This window comes from Neopsephotus bourkii, unplaced genomic scaffold (assembly GCF_033783945.1).
Source record: "Neopsephotus bourkii isolate Nb327-2 ecotype Australia unplaced genomic scaffold, CSIRO-AGI_Nbou_v1 NB_1765, whole genome shotgun sequence".
Lineage (NCBI taxonomy): Eukaryota > Metazoa > Chordata > Aves > Psittaciformes > Psittacidae > Neopsephotus > Neopsephotus bourkii.
In genome coordinates, this window is record NW_026902239.1 from 12,518,936 (window position 1) to 12,535,895 (window position 16,960).

General features: G+C 42.0%; 1 protein-coding gene across 1 annotated transcript in view; it reads left to right on the forward strand.

Moving 5' to 3' along the window:
- Positions 1–11,875: 11,875 nt before the first annotated feature.
- The window catches only part of CEP85L (centrosomal protein 85 like), a 129,080-nt gene continuing 123,995 nt past the window's right edge, over positions 11,876–16,960 (forward strand). The window contains exon 1 of the mRNA XM_061378091.1: positions 11,876–12,002. Coding sequence (XP_061234075.1) covers positions 11,990–12,002 — 13 coding nt within the window. The 5' untranslated portion in view covers positions 11,876–11,989. The remainder of the gene's footprint in view (positions 12,003–16,960) is intronic.

The following is a 16,960-nucleotide window of genomic DNA, read 5'->3' on the forward strand; positions in this document are numbered from 1 at the left end:
TAATCCTGTCAGCTGTGCTGCTGTGCCTCTGCTGACCCATGCTCTGCAGTGGGGTCATGGGCACCTCTTGGGTAGAGCCTGGCAGATGCAACACCCAGACATACAAGCTCCAAACTGATATTTCTGCCAGTTTTATAAGCACAGCATTTGGCTTCTGGTTTATCTTTTTGGTTGTTTTCTTGTCTGGCTCCAGTGTTGCCTACCTTCAAAGACATGGGTTATGGCGACCGCTTTTATCTGATGTATGTCTCCTTCCTTTCTTCATTTTTCTTCCTCTGTCTCTTCCTCTCTGTTTTTCTGTTCAGGCTTGCAACCAAGCTTCTGTGTACAATCCTTAGGTTAAGTCACTCTAGAACTGGTCAGTTGCTACCAGATCCTCTGGAGGTAATTTTCTTTCTCATTTGTGTCATGCAGATTTAACTGTTTTCTGTAGCACAAAGATGGTGCGTTTTAAGCCGCTGATATATTTTCTAAAAGAGTCAGCGCTGTTTGTCATTGTAATAATGTGCATCCTTGCTGAGTGTTGTATCAGTACTAAAGCATGATATTGCAGCTTATCTTTTCAGAACATTTGGAAGTATTAATATTTATCTATCTATTACTCTGTTTATATTAAAATATATGTAATTAATGGGTTTTGTCAGTTTTAAAAAAATAATCAGTTCTTCTGTAGAGGTCTAAAAGGGAATAAAGAGTATAGTACTGTAAAGAGATCATTAAAGAAGAAGCTGTAGACATTCATTCACCAGTTCCTGAAGTGATAGTAACTGCTCTACAAGCAAACATCTTTGGTAATAAATCTTTCCATTCACGTGCTCTAGGAAACAGACAAGGATGGGGACCAGCAGACCTGATTCCTGTCACAGCTTTTATCACTGCCCTGCTAAATCATCTCTGGTAAGTTTGTTTCACACACCTTTTCTGACCAAATTTTTATCAGTGCAGAATAAGAATTCCCAAATGATATTATTTTACTTATAATACTGCTAGTAAAATTGTTTACAGAGAAGGTCCTCAGACTCAGATGATTCAAGAAGCAGTAAGTATGGTATTTACAGCTGTTAGGTGTGGGGGTTTTGTCATCAGACTATTAATCCAGATGTTGAAAGGAGTATAACAATGTGTGACTCTAAAAGTTATTTGCATTTTATCCTGGTGGTGTTCCTTGGCCTAATGCATAACATAGAAATTGGTCTGTTTGAAACGCCAACTGAATATTGCTATGCATGCAATCAAAGCAAAACAAGGAATTCATTCACCACTTCCCATGGGCAGGCAGGTGCTCAGCCATCTCCAGCAAAGCAGAGCTCCATCATGCATAATGGTTATTTGGGAAGAGAAATCACCTCACTCCAAACATGCCTCCCTTCCTTCTTCCTCCAGCTTTATACACTGAGCATGATGTCATATGGTATGGGATATCCTGTGGTCAGTTGGGCTCAGCTGTCCCGGCTGTGTCCCTTCCCAAATTCTTACCCACCCCAGCCTGTTCACTGGTGGGGTGGGGTGAGAGGCAGAAAAGGCCTCAATTCTGTGTAGGCCCTGCTCAGCAGTACCAGAAGCATCCCTGTGTTATCAACACTGTTTTCAGCACAAATCCAAACCATAGCCCCATACTAGCTACTATAAAGAAAATTAACTCTACCCCAGCCAAACCCAGTGCATTCTCCACCCCTTATTCCATACCATGATCAGGTCCCATACTATTCAATGCATCCTTATTAACTACCCTCCCCTTCCCATCCTTTGATACAATACACAGATATCATTCCCTCAGTCTATGGACCATCCCTGTAAAATGTCTTTAAAATGTCCACAGAGTTAATCTAGTCCATGACTTTGGGCTCCATCTGTTAACAGTAGTCGCTCAGATCAGGAGAAGTGATGTATTGCATGTAGTTATTTGGCACAAAGCCAGCTCAGGTATGGTCACTGCAGCACTTGCACTGTTTCTAGAAACGCTGGTACTCCACTGTTTCAGGTGGTTCCTGCTATAGGAATCTATGTCATGCAACTCAAATAATGGATTAAAAAAATGTAAATGTACAGTCTCCAGCCCTGGTTCCTTTGGACCAGGCTAGAGGGTTTAACATTACAATGAACTACAACTACCAAAACATAGAAATAAATGTCCATTTAATAGAATAGAATAGTAGAATCATAGAATAGTTAGGGTTGGAAAGGACCTTAAGGTCATCTAGTTCCAACCCCCCTGCCATGGGCAGGGACACCTCACACTAAACCAACCTCACCCAAGGCTTTGTCCAACCTGGCCTTGAGTGCTGCCAGGGATGGAGCATTCACAACTTCCTTGGGCAGCCTTTTCCAGTGCCTCACCACCCTAACAGGAAAGAATTTCCTCCTTATATACAATCTAAACTTCCCCTGTTTAGGTTTTAACCCGTTACCCCTTGTCCTGTCACTACAGTCCCTAATGAAGAGTCCATCCCAGCATCCCTGTAGGCCCCCTTCAGATACTGGAAAGCTGCTATGAGGTCTCCACGCAGCCTTCTCTTCTCCAGGCTGAACAGCCCCAACTTTCTCAGCCTATCTTCATACGGGAGGTGCTCCAGTCCCCTGATCATCCTTGTGGCCTCCTCTGGACTTGTTCCAACAGTTCCATGTCCTTTTTATGTTGAGGACACCAGAACTGCACACAATACTCCAGGTGAGGTCTCACAAGAGCAGAGTAAAGGTGCAGGATCACCTCCTTTGACCTGCTGGTCACACTGCTTTTGATGCAGCCCAGGATACGGTTGGCTTTCTGGGCTGCAAGCGCACACTAAAGCCAGCTCATGTTCATTTTCTCATCAGCCAGCACCCCCACATCCTTATCCGCAAGGCTGCTCTGACTCTCTTCTCTGCCCAACCTGTAGCTGTGCCTGGGATTGCTCCGACCCCGGTGTAGGACCTTGCACTTGGCATGGTTAAACTTCATGAGGCTGGCATCAGCCCACCTCACAAGCGTGTCAAGGTGCCTCTGGATGGCATTCCTTCCCTCCAGTGTATCAACTGAACCACACAGCTTGGTGTCATCGGCAAACTTGTTGAGGGTGCACTCAATTCCACTTTCCCTGTCAGCGACGAAGATATTGAACAAAACCGGTTCCGGTACCGATCCCTGAGGGACACCATTCATTACTGATCTCCAGCTGGATATTGAGCCATTGACCACAACTCTTTGCGTGCAGCCATCCAGCCAGCTCTTTATCCACCAAGTGGTCCATCCATCAAATTGGTGTCTCTCCAATTTAGGGACAAGGATGTCATGTAGGACAGTGTTGAACGCTTTACACAAGTCCAGGTAGATGACATCAGCTGTTCTACCCCTGTCCATCAGTTCTGTAGCCCCACCATAGAAGGCCACCAAATTGGTCAGGCAGGATTTCCCCTTAGTGAAGCCATGCTGGCTGTCACCAAGCACCTTGTTGTTTTTCATGTGCCTTAGCATGCCTTCCAGGAGAATCTGCTCCAAGATTTAGCCAGGCACAGAGGTGAGACTGACTGGTCTGTAATTCCCTGGGTCATCCATTTTCCCCTTCTTGAAAATGGGGGTCATATTTCCCCTTTTCCAGTCATCAGGAACTTCACCTGACTGCCATGATTTCTCAAATATGATGGCCAGTGCTTACCAACTTCATTTGCCAGCTGCTTCAGGACCCGCGGATGGATTTGATCAGGTCCCATGGACTTGTGCATGTTCAGATTTTTAAGATGGTCTCGAACCAGTTCTTTTCCTACAGTAGGCTTCATTCTCACAGTCCCTGCATCTGCCTTCCAAGACTTGGGTGGTGTGGTCGCAGCCTTTGCCAGCGAAGACCAAGGCAAATAAGTCATTCAGAACCTCAGCCTTCTCTAAATCCTATGTAGCTAGTTCTCCCGAGAGCTTCCAGAATGGGCCTACTTTGTCCCTGGTCTGTTTTTTTATTCACTATGTACCTATAGAATCCCTTTCTGTTATCCTTAACATCCCTAGCCAGATTTAATTCTAAGTGGGCTTTAGCTTCCCTAACTTGGACCCTAGCTTCCTGGACAATAACCCTGTACTCTTCCCAGGCCACCTGTCCTTGCTTCCACCTTTTACAAGCCTCTTTTTTCATTTGAATTTTCCTCAGCAGCTCCTTATCCATCCAAGGAGGTCTCCTGGCCCTCCTGCTGCACTTCCTTCTAGTTTGGATGCAACCCTCCTGAGCTTGTAGCAGGTGATCCTTGAATATCAACCAACAGTCTTGGGCCCCACTGCCCTCTAGGGCTATAGCACATGAAACCTTACTAAGCAGGTTCCTGAAGAGGCCAATGTCTGCTCTTTTGAAGTCCAGGGCAGTGAGCTTGCTGCACACTCATCTCACTGTCCTGAGGATCTTGAATTTGACCATCTTGTGATCGCTGCATCCAAGGCTGCCCTGGAGCATCACATTTCCAATGAGCCCTTCCCTATTGGTGAGCACGAGGTCAAGCATGGCACCTTTCCCTGTTGGCTCCTCTATTACTTGCAGAAGGAAGTTGTCTTCCACACATCGAGGAGCCTCCTGGATTGCTTGTGCTGAGCCATACCATCGTTCCAACAGATGTCAGGGTGGTTGAAGAAGGGCCATGAGAAGAAGGGCCTGTGAGCGTGAGGCCGTTCCTATCTGTCTATAGAGTGCTTCATCCACAGGTTCTTCATGATCAGGCAGTCTGTAACAGATAATACCCAGCGTGCAGAAAGTAGTAAATTTTCCTGTCTTTCTGTGTATCCATAATTAGAGTTTTAAGACTTTGTTGCCCTCAGGCAACAGAATGCCTGTCTAAGCAATTTCACATGCCACATTTCTTACTGTTCCCCTATCCTGCACTTTCTATTTTCTTTTGATGGACCGTTGCTTAGCAATTGATTTTACATCACCAGTGAATTCTCCATAAATAAAAAGTTTGGAATAACACTTAAACAGTCAGTTATTGTAATTCCTTGTTTATTCACTCCATCAATAGCTTACAGTTGGTAAAAAAAAATAATACATTGGCTCCAAGACAACAGGCAGTTCATGCACTCCCAATGTGAATCCTTTCCCAGCAGTTGCAAAGACCCTACAGCAAAGTATTAGTGATAGATTTTCAGTGGAAGCACAACAGCCTGTGTTTCTTTCTTTCTGAATTACTTTTACATTGAAAATATCAACTGGCAGGCCCAGAGGAAGTTGTCCTGGATAGGTATCCATTTATATTGATAGCAGTGAAATCGTTTCAAAAGCCAGTCTCTTACACAAAACTAATGCAGTGGACAGTACTAGCATACCACACGTATGCTGAGGTGCTGGCAGAGAGAAGTTGCTTCAGTGTGAAGCAAGTTTGCTTTCTAAGTAAGTTAATTGCTTCATCATTGTTATTGCAGGATCATGCATATGCATAGCAATTTATGCAGTCATTTCATGTTGGTTATTATTACTAAAAACTTCTGTCACTTTAATTAATAACTTTCACTTCATTGAAAGCATATTTTAATGAGTTTGAAATGCAAAGTGATTTAAAAATCAGAAATTACTGTCACTGAGGTAGGGGATGAAGGAGGCAGGCTATTAATGCTAGAATTCCAGTGATGTGAGCTTTAACTCCTTGGTGTGATCACCTTTTAGTACTCAAAATAACTTGCACAGTTCTGAAGCAGTAGTATCAATGCTGAATAAAATCTAAGGAAATGTGATTAGGAGAATGTGACTGAGAACCTGCGATAAAAGATAACAGGAGAAACATTGCTTATTAGTGTAAAATTTAGGGGATGAAAATCTTATCTGATACTGTTAACTGGCAAAAAGGCATCTGAAGTCCTAATTCTGCAAAAAGCCATGTAAAGAGAAATATAGAATATGTCTGGATTTAGAAATATAAAATACATGTTTCAAGGTTTGAAATAAGTCTTAGCGTTTAGATTCTCTATGCTTGTAAACATTTTCAGTATGGCTCTTCAGTGACCTAAGTTCTGACAAAAGAAGTGCATTGGGAGATGATTTAACCAGAGGCTAAGCTGTTCACATTAAATTCTGCATTTCCTAGAAAGAAGTTTTTATACATATGACGATAGATTCTATGTATATTTTCATGGGATGTCCTGCACTGTAAAAGAATTCCAGAACCTAGATATGTCTTACCAGTAACATTTAGTTTGTCATTAACTAAAGTGGATTTGCATGATAAAACAAATTTGATGTCAACTCCTGATGTTACATTTACTGAATGAATGCAATACCCTTTCAGAAGTCTTTAAGGGGACCCATATGTAAAAAAAATAAATCTGATGAATGAACTAGTGCTGCTTAAAATGTGCCTTTTCTAAATTATTATTATACATTTTTAGGTTCTATGTTTGTCTCCCACTAAAGAGGAGTTCCTTTTACTGAGTCAGACATTCTAGGTTCACATATAGGAAGAAACACAAGGTTGGGTGGCCAAACATGTAAAATCAATTTGATACCTGAACTTTCAGTGAGTTTTTACAGACTGTGCACAACCAACATAAGATGTGTTTCAAGTGGAGTTTGGGAAAACTTCAGGAAACTTGGGGAATGCCGTGACTTGCACTGGTTTCTGTAAATTGCAAGTGAAAAAGGCCAAAGTAAGATTTTTTTCACCATACACAATGTGGAGTAGGAACAATGGTTGTTCCTCCTCTCTTGTGTTGTTCCTGTAGGTCTCAAGGAATTTAGGAAAATATAGAAACTTATGTTGTCAGTGAAAACAGTGAGCTTAGCTGAAAGTCTGCAAAGAGCAAACCACAGAATTGTGACTTCCTGTTCACTTTCTGTGTAAAGACACGTTTTAAGTCAGTGGATTTTGAACTTGTGCATAGGCTGCATAAGGTCAAGATAAACAGAAACAGAACTGGCAAATTGAAATGAATGTACTTTGTGGCTAGGTAATTGCTCTGAGTGCTGAGAGGAGTTACAGCCGTGTAAGACCACAGCCAGAGATGCTAGAAATACAGCAGTCTGACAGTTTTGTGTTCTTGCTGCGGTAAATAAAATAAATGGGATTTTGTTTGTATTGTGCACATTTGCAGCATAACGTCAGTATGGCCACATTTCTAAAACTCACCTTAGATTGCCAATCATTCCTTTGCAATGCTCTTAATCAATGTAGTCCATCAGGAACAGTCTCTGGTTTTCATTTTCTTCTTTTTTCCTGTCAGATGCACTATGGGGATCCCTCCTGAATGAGCGATTTTTTCCACCTGTGTTAAATTTTCTGAAAAGATGACAAGAAATTGTTTGGATGTTGCCATTTAACTGGCTAAAATCAATTCTGAATTTGAAAAGGAAGTGTCTAGTACTGATTTCAGACATACACTTTGCAAAGAGCTATCAAGTATACTGTGGGGAACAAATCTTTATAAGGTGTGGAGGAGGAGCAGCCCTGAAACATTTCTGTGATTCAGATATTCTTCAGAAGTTCTTCCTTAAAAAGGGCACTTTGAAATGAAAATGCTTCCCTTTTTTAAAAAGAGGAGGATTCAATGCTAGTGAAGCCACATGGTTTGAATTAAAGAAACAAAGTAAGAAGCAATAACCATATTTTTAAAATGTTGCTCAGGAATGTGCCCATTAATGAGAATAGCTATTGTGAAGAAAGAGCTTTGCATAACTGAAAGGCTGAACTCCAAAACAATTCCTTATTCATTCAAAAAATAAACTTTCATAAACATCTGTTTACTATAGATGGTACTGTCAGCTCCAGAGAACCACAACTGTGATATGAATTGCTGTGGTTTGGTTTTGTTTCAGGCAGTGCTTATCAAAAGAGATTCTTTAGAGTAATTATTTACCCTACAGGTATTTGTGTCTCCACTCAGTGAACCCCTGCAGTCTTCATTTTCAGACATAAATTACAGACCTACATTATGGATCTGGTTTAGCAGATCTGATAATTCTGAAAACTGCTGGAATCTCTTCCACAGAGAAAATAGCTGTATTTGCAGTTATCTTTGGGTGAGGACAGCAAAGTGTCTCACCAAGTGAAGATAATTGCATAAATGCAGTGGAGGGACTTGCAAATTGGCAAGTAGTGGCCTAGTGTTACCTGAATGAAATCAGTGGTAGCAAGTTCAATATTTGTCTCAACATTTGACTGGGTCCTGAGAGTAAATGGCCGTGGGCAAACCCCATTAAATCCCATGAGGAGATATATCTCCCAGCAAGGAAAAATATTTCAGTGTTTCATTTAGCCTCAAGAGCATTGCATCAGTAAAACAAAGACTTGAGCATCTGAGTTAAAAATTCTTATCTTCAGAACCCCTGAAGTGCTTCTGCACAGTGCAAATGGGAGTCTCTGTGTGCCAACTTTCCAGCAGTGAAGGTCTCTCAGGAGTTAAGTGCATGTTTTGTGTACAGTCTGTTGCTACCTAGTGTATGTAGCTAAGCTACAGTGAGATCTTTATTTTAAGCAAATGTCTACTGAGCTTATTGGTACGCCTAGGTACATTTGGTACTCAATGAATCAGGTTCAACATACAAGATACTTTCCCCATTAAACAGTAGTTCAAACACTTGTGGAAGTTCTTGTGTTCATGACTTTTTGAACTCACCTCTATGATGAGTGCTTAAATTAGCTACATAATGCTATAGGATGAGGCAGCTTTAATCTTTTCTATTGCAAAATGGAAGAGTTTTATTAAATAGTTAGAGAAAGACAATAACTTCAGGACTAGGCCACTTGTCTAGATTGGTAGAGGGAAAGAAGACTCAGGTTCTTCTGTCTACCCTTGTGAATCATAGAATCATAGAATAGTTAGGGTTGGAAAGGACCTTAAGATCAGCTAATTCCAACCCCCCTACCATGGGCAGGGACACCTCACATTAAGCCCTGTCACCCAAGGCTCTGTCCAACCTGGCCTTGAACGCTGCCAGAGATGGAGCATTCACAACTTCCTTGGGCAACCCATTCCAGTGCCTCACCCCCCTTACAGTAAAGAACTTCTTCCTTATATCCAATCTAAACTTCCCCTGTTTAAGTTCGAACCCATTACTCCTTGTTCTATCACTACAGTCCCTAATGAATAGTCCCTCCCCAGCATCCTTGTAGGCCCCAAATCCTTGACATTAAGTATCTTACCAATAAATGGGCTTCCCAAAACCTAGGTGAATGCTCAAATGTCAAGTCCAAGGAGACTCAGTATAAATGTGTAGTCAATGCAAAGAGCAATACTTTCAACACAGGAAACCAAGAGGAGCCCCATCCCATGCTGAAGCCAAAGTTGGTAGCTCCTCAGGACTGTGTTCGCTTCTCTTCCCTGTGACTGAACTGCTTCCAGGGAAGTTGTATGTGACTTTTCAAATGAAAATTTTAATATGCACTTAAGGCCAGCAATATTTTGTTTCATAATCTGGCTGAGCATCTAGATAGGAAAACACAGGTTTGCAATGCTCTGTAAGGAGGTAAAAATGGAATCTGAGTCTTCCATATACTGGTTCAAGCAGTGGGTTATTAAGAACTGGAGGTCTTCTGAAGGTGGCACCTGCAATAATGTGTGTAAAGAAGCACTGCACAGGTGTCTAGTTTCAGGACAGAGTTCATGTCTGTGAGTATAGAGAGGATGGAAGTGCTTGGCTGCAGTGAAGAGCGTAATATGTAATACCCTGTGTTTCAAAGGGATCTTACCGGCAGCTGGTCAGACAAGCAACCACCAGAACCTGCATCTGAGACCCTCACAGAGCTGGGGCTGAAAGCATTCCTCCCTAGTAACCTTCAGGTGCCTCTCTCTTTTAGCTGTTAACCCCATGCAAGAGTTAGGGCTGTGAAGTTAAATAGAAAGCCGGTCACTTAAGAGCCGGGTATTGCAACATATCCATTCTTTTGTGAGGCTTACCCCTAGCATGTAGCAGCTGAGTCCTCTTTCTCCTCTCATACTGCTGTTCAGTTGCATGCATGCTGGACTGCTCTGAACAATTGGTGATCCTTGGCTAGAGTGGTGGGCTAAGGGAGAGAAGGCAGGACATCTGAGTGAACTTCTGTGGAGGAGCTGGCAATGTTAAACTGAAGAAAGAGAAATGATCAGGTTGAAGATCGCTGGGGAAATTGGACTAGATGACCTTTAAAGGTCTCTTCTGACCCAAACTGTTCTGTAATTCTGAGATTCTAGGAGTAAGAGGGAAGTTAAGAAACTGTAAGGTGAAGACTTACTTGAAAAGGAAACAGTAAGAGGGTTAAGGCAATAAGAAGAAGCCAGAGAGGAAACAGAATATGAAACTCAAGGGCAAAAGGACTTTCGGATTGATTGCAGAAATGTCTGACTTGTCAGGGGACAGCCTTTTCACTTCAGTCAGCTACTAATATCCACCATTCTTGCCAAATAATCTGCTGATAAGGCAGTAGTGGAGGTAGTGGGGTGGAGGAGGAGAAGGGGAAAATGCTGCTTTTTGTCTATGTTTGCGGGTCTTCCAGAGAGTGGCAGTTACCTGGGGTATCAAATGACCCACATGGCGGGTGCATTTGGTGCAGGCAGGTATTCCACGGAAGTGTTTTTCCAGACACTGCTGTTCAGATCATCTGCACATGCAGTGGTGAAAGACTGAATGTGTTTAATAGGAAAAAATGCAAAGAAACCAGATGCATTTCACTGAAGCTAGGGAACGCTTCTCCTTCAGGGAGTCTCTATGCCCTTTTAGTTGTGTTAAGCAAGAGTGAATTGCTAACTCGCTTTAGCTGCTGGCACAGATGTTTCGCTTTGCATGTGCATCTCCAATGATTTCATAGCCTGGCACGTAGCTGCATAAGCAGGGCCTCCTGGAGTCTATGTCGTGGAGTTGACTCAGCATACAAATAAATGTTTTTCCCTAATCACTAACCCTGCAGAGTCAGACTGATCCTAAAGGCATTCTGCAAGTTTCTTGACTTGTGCCCAGAAACGTAGCTTCTGTAGGCTAGGTCTGCCCTACAGCAATCTTATACAACTGCTCATTTTGGTAATTCTGCTGTATGCACCAACCACCCTGCAAGAGTTGTCAGGTGTCATAGAAGTGAGAATTTGTTCTTGCAGTTCCAACTTAGTTATTAGCATTTCATCCACTTGCATGAATATTTCTTGCTCTGCTGTTAGCCTCTACCTTATCTAACGACCCAGTGGGTAGTAAACTGATCTTCACAAAAATGTAGATTTGAAAGTATAAACCTTGTTGAGGCAATCTAGTTATTAAAGACATGCCAAACTGCCTGCAATATCTGATGTTATCAAGAGCTTTTCCATGAGTTCACAGTCTTACATACATACTTCTGTGAACTGGATATTAATTGCAGTTTTCTGCATCTGTCAGATGCTAATTCAGAAACAAAGAAGAGATTGTAGTTCCTGTCTTAAAGGCTGTGGGATACTGGCATGGTTTCAGCTAGCTGTCTGTCCTACTATGAAACCCTCTTGTAAGAAGAAGGTAGGAGCAGGGTCCTGATTCACTATGGACAACGTTCTGTCTCAGCTCAGAAAGCAAAAGCATGTGGAGCTAGCTGTCTTTGGACCTACTCGACCCATGAGTGTGCAACTCTCTTCTCAGTACCCTTTCTCCCACATTGCCACAGAAAACAGGACAAGAGGTGTCCAAGTTCATCCCTGTGTGACAAAGAAGAAGTAGAAGGTCAGTATTGCCTGTAAGAAAGACAGTGAGCACCTGTCCAGATAAAATCAGTAATAAATGATAGCACACCTAGGATGCTTTTCACCTGTAGGTCTCAGAGCATTTCACAGAGGTAACTTCTGAGCATAGAGCTGTCATGAATAATAAAGCCTTTTTGCTGATATATTTCATGTGGATCTTTGTTAAAGTCACTTCTCTCCACATGGCGCCTGTTTAAGATTTACGTGCAAAGTATAAGAAGAAGGGGAGGTGGCTGCAGTTGTTGCTTACCAATCCAGTGCTGACTGCCTTTGCACTTTGCAGCGGGTGGTTTAAGCTGCAGACACAGAGCTTACCCGTAATTACCACAATTTCCTGTTGCACTCATTTGAAAAGACACTGTTCCTGAGGAAGTTATGAAGACGGCAGGTAAGTTGCTGCCTTAATTTCTGCATGTTTGACTAAGAGTTCTGTCTTAATTATGCCAGATAGAGCTTATTTACAGTGCTTCTCAAAGGGTGCTATCTTTTGGAGGGGTGAGAAGGCTTGTGCTTCCAGATAACAGATGGGGAAATTCGGGTATTCTGCAGTCCTCTCAGCGTATTGCTCAGAAACAGCTGCAGAAGGTCATGGCAATTCTTTCTTTTACTAGTGCTGAAACTGTGAGGAAAGTAACTTAAATACTCAGTTGCAAGATACTTCTGCAGCTGGGATGTCAGATAAGAAAATGTAACTACTAGTAAATCTACTGTTTGACAGTAAGTGTTCCTTAAAGGCAGTAACTAAAAAGGCAATTTCATGTGTTCAAACTAGCATGTTTTTGGTTTTTTTTTTTGAAAGTACTGAATTATTTATGTCTTCAGCTGGACTCTCCTGATGGTTGTGAAGTGTGTGCTAGAGAGCTCTCTCACAGTTCACAGAGCAGGGTTTTCAATAGGAAGGATATCTGCACCTTTTTGCTAAAAGCCGTGGCTTCCTGCCTTTGTTAGGGGAAATATGGTGGAGGGACACAGCGAGTTTGCTATCTGTCTGATGCACAGATAACCTGCTCAGGGTGCACGGCGCTGCTGCGCAGCTTGCAGCACAGACAGGACTGCTTTGACTTTGCCTGCACTGTCTGTCCTGACAGCACTTGCCTTGCTAGTTACAGCTCCAATGCATATGGAGTGCAAAATGTAGCTCTCCAAAAAGGGAATTAACCAGAGAGAATACTAGGTGCTATACTTTTTTTCTGGACACACAATGTTTGTGAGGAAATGTTGTGGGAAAAGCTGGGTTGCTAGGCAGTTGTTTTGCTGGTAATGTGGGAATTAAGCCAATACAGAGCAGGCTGTAGGGGCTGTTCTTTTCAGGCCACAGAGGAGCAGAGAGCCTCAGCGTGTTCTTTGCACTCTGAATTTTTCTGTGTCTGAATGTTTGGAAACCATTGATAGCACCGCTCTTTAAAACTGGTAAACCACCTGCAACAACTCTTCTCTCCACTCATAATTAAAAGTTTTCATTTCTTTAACACGTCTTATGAATTTTTAAGTTCCAGTTTCAGTTAAGTTCAGTATGTTGGACTAGATGACTTTTGAAGGCCCCTTCCAACCCAAACTATGATTCTATGTTTCTGTTGTCATTTCTGGAAAAAGTGAGATTTAGAGAAGAAAAGAAAGCTATTAACTTGAAAAGTTGTAAATGCAAAAAAAAAAAAAAAAAAAAAGAAAGAAAAAAATGTTTTAGTGTATGAAATGAATCCTCTCATTGTCATTCCGCTTCAGTTTGAGCAAACTAGAATGCTCCTCTATACACTTACACTAAGTTAAAATGTCATTAGCTGAATAAGAAGAGATGCCTGAAAACCCAGAAAGACCCCTGTAGTCTGTGGGAGGAATCGCAAGATCCAGAGACTTACGACAGTAGCCTTAATAAATGGGGGCTAATTTCCATTTCTGAGATAGAAGGAAATGTACATCCCTTGGGCACCGCACTTTGCCGGGCAATCTTACGTACTTCAGCTGAAGAACTGGAAATTTAATGCCAGACAGTGGGAAGGCAGAAAGCTGCTCTCTGGGAGAGTCCCAGATACTGTACTGACACCCTGACTCTGAATTAAAGAAGAGAGATGGTGAGAAAGGGTATTTTCCAGTGTTGCTATTCATGTTGTCTCCATTTTCTCTTGTGACTCTGCAAAAGGCTTCATGTCAGAGAGAGTACCATCAGACTTGGCACTCATGGGCATCATGACTGATGGTGCCAGCAGGGTCTCATGGCCAGATGAGTGCGGAGACCAGGATCTTCCATTCTGAGTCATCTTCCTGCTGTCTGGTGGTAAATTTTATTTCAAAGGATTATTGTGGTGGTGCCATCCCAAATCTCTTTCAGCACCATGGCTGGCAGTGATGTGAATGGTTTGCTGTGAATGCTCAGTAGGAGGATGAGCTCATTTCTGCTGCCTGTAATGCAAAAGCTCTTTGGTAGGCTGAGAAACCAGAAGCTAGGAGTCATCTTTCACAGTTACTATATACGCCTTCCTTCATTTGCCTCGTTGTATTTCCTTTAATATTTCCCAAGTAGTGGCTAAGAACATTATGGCATCTTTTTGGCTTACGTTGTTAGTTTCAATTTTAGCTAGCATATTAGCTGAATATAAACCCCTATTTTCTTCACACACAAATTCAGCTCTTTTCTTACCGCACTTCATAAATAAGTCAATGTACAGAATTGTATTACAGAAGCTCTTCTAAAGAATAAATAATGCATTTGGTTTGCCATATGATTCTGTTCTTGTCTGTTTGCCCAGTGCTCCTCTATTTCACAGATTTTTTTTATTGTAGGGAATGTAAGTTAAGATTAGATCTTTCATTGTACCTTTCGTAGATCTCATGCTTATTCTGAACTAGTTGCTTCTACAAATAATTTATACAGGGCAATAATATACAGAGCAAAAACCTTTATTTATTTTATAATTTATAAAACTTCTCTTTGAAGTTTTAGTTGTGCTGGGTTGGGGCTTTTTTTTACATTTTTGTTATGAGTCAGTGAAGTTTGGGGTTGATAAGCAGAGTGTTCTCCTAAACCCCCTTGAGTCTTGCAAGACCAGGTTGAATGGGGCTTTGAGCAACCTGGTCTAGTGGGTGGTATTCTGCCCATGGGAGGGGTCACAACAGGCTTTGTTTTGCTGACACAGAGAATATAAGTTTGAAGAGTAAAGTCAACAGGTTCCCCAGACTGGTGAATTGCTGGTCAGTGTGTAGAAGGCATGGCAAAAGCAGTGGCCTGCAATGGAGATGACGAGAGTTACACAAGGCAGTGGGAGGGCTGATGTGCATATTACCTGCTGCGCAAAGGCAGCCTGATCACAGAGGATAGCAATGGTTTAAGAAAATCATGAGGGACTGCTCAGTGGAGGGGGTCTTAGCTTATGCAAGGTCTTTACAGAGAGAGAGATTAACAACTTTCAGCCTGTAGTTTACAAAACTGTGGGAATGTATGGACTAAATCCATGAAACACCATGCGAAAAAGCAAGGTTTGGTGTCAATGAACTTAGTATTTGTGAAGAGTGTTGAGAGAGCAGGGAAGAGGATTAGTGGAAAGGACAGAAGGAGTAGCATGTGTTGCCATTTAGTTCCACCTATGAATGACTGGACCAGACCTGTGAATCTCACAGCTCTCCCTGGCCCTGTAGCTGAAGTTGCCCTAATAATACAGAACTAGCATTTGCCTTGAACCTAAAATGTTGCTACCAGAGCTTTTAAAGAGAAGATATTTTCCAGTGTGCATCATCAGTACCTAAATTGGGGCTGGACCACACAGTGCCTTCGTCATCCTCTGAGTCACTTCAGGCACCGCTCTTGCCTCCATCTCCTTCTCAACAGCCTGGCAGAAAGCAGAGGATCTTATCCAAAAATTATTGTACCTACTGCTGACTCTGATGGGAATACAATAGCCTTATCTTTAAAATACTGGTGACTTGTATATGGCAGGATAGCATTTGTTAAAATATTCTTCTGCTTTGTTTATTTAATTTGTATTGCTTAGTTTTATTTTTTTCCATCTGCTGCCCTTAGATTTATGGCCAATATCATGGTGTCCCCTCTGAGAGCATTCCTAGAAATAGTTTCTGCAGCAGTGTCTTGTGAGGGACAAGGACACAGGGTGTTGAAATCTTATTAGCCTTCACATGATCCGAAGTTCTTCCTGAGAGGTTCTTAAAAGCATGTCAATAAAATGTCCATAAAGCAGATTGGTAGGAGGAGTTCATACAACAATGAAATACAGAGGGAGAGAAGGTTGTATGGCAAAGATCTCACTAACAGTGCTAAGAAGAAAGTACATGTAGCTACTAACTTCCTTTTAAGGTATTCACCTTGTTTTGCCCATTTTGTCCGTTACCATACACATTCAGAGCTGATTGCTGCTAATTATTATCATACCAACCTTTTCAAATGCTGATGACGCATTTCTGTTCTCATTTCCTCCTCTGCACACACGTATATGTCACACAAACACCATGCAGTCATATTCTGTTGAACCCTTTGAGATAACAAAGATCGGAGTTACACAAGGGAAGGGATGAAGTAAATGGCTCAGAGGGTGGGAGCCTAAAGTTTTAAACAACAGTAAGAATTAAGAAACTGATGGTATAGGGAAGTGAAGACATTTTAGGGAATGAAAAACTGAGCCTTCATTTCTGACTGTGGTTTTCAAAGCAATAATGGTTTCCTTCCCCCACTCCTCCCAGCACATACGCACATCTTTCCCTCAAAATAGCAAGTTATAATGACCACAGTATAGAGAGAGAGCCAAAAGATTTGCTAATATATATTCTATGCATACCAGTAGTGGCTATGTCATACAGAAAAAATGCGTGGGATTTTTTTTCCCACATTTTTAATAGCAATAACCAACAGAGGTCAGGGCATTTCCTAAGGATTTATTGACTGTTTGGAGTTAATATCCTTCACCTTACTTATGGACCACCGTTTGCTCCTATCTAGCCATTAATCTGCAGGAAACACAGCACCATAGCCACTGTTTCCTGCATAACAGTAGAAATGGTGTTTGAAGAGTGGGTAGAAGTGCTACCCTGCACCTAAAATGCATGTCATGTGCAAGAGTAAGGCCAAGATGTGAAAGCTTCTTGTGCACAGGACCAGACTGATTCTTGTGGGACATAACACTGTCCGTCAGCCTAACAGTCAGGGAAATAGGCTGACCTCTTCTGACCCTCTACACAGTAGCCTCATCACCCACAACCAAGTTCCAGGAGGAAGCATTACTTGACACAGCAGCACCTCAAGATGTGTAGGCATAGGGTCTTTTCTGCCACCATTGACTTTTAATCCATTTTTTACCCCTCTCTTGTATGGGATGTAATAATAAATCAGCTAATGTATTGTCT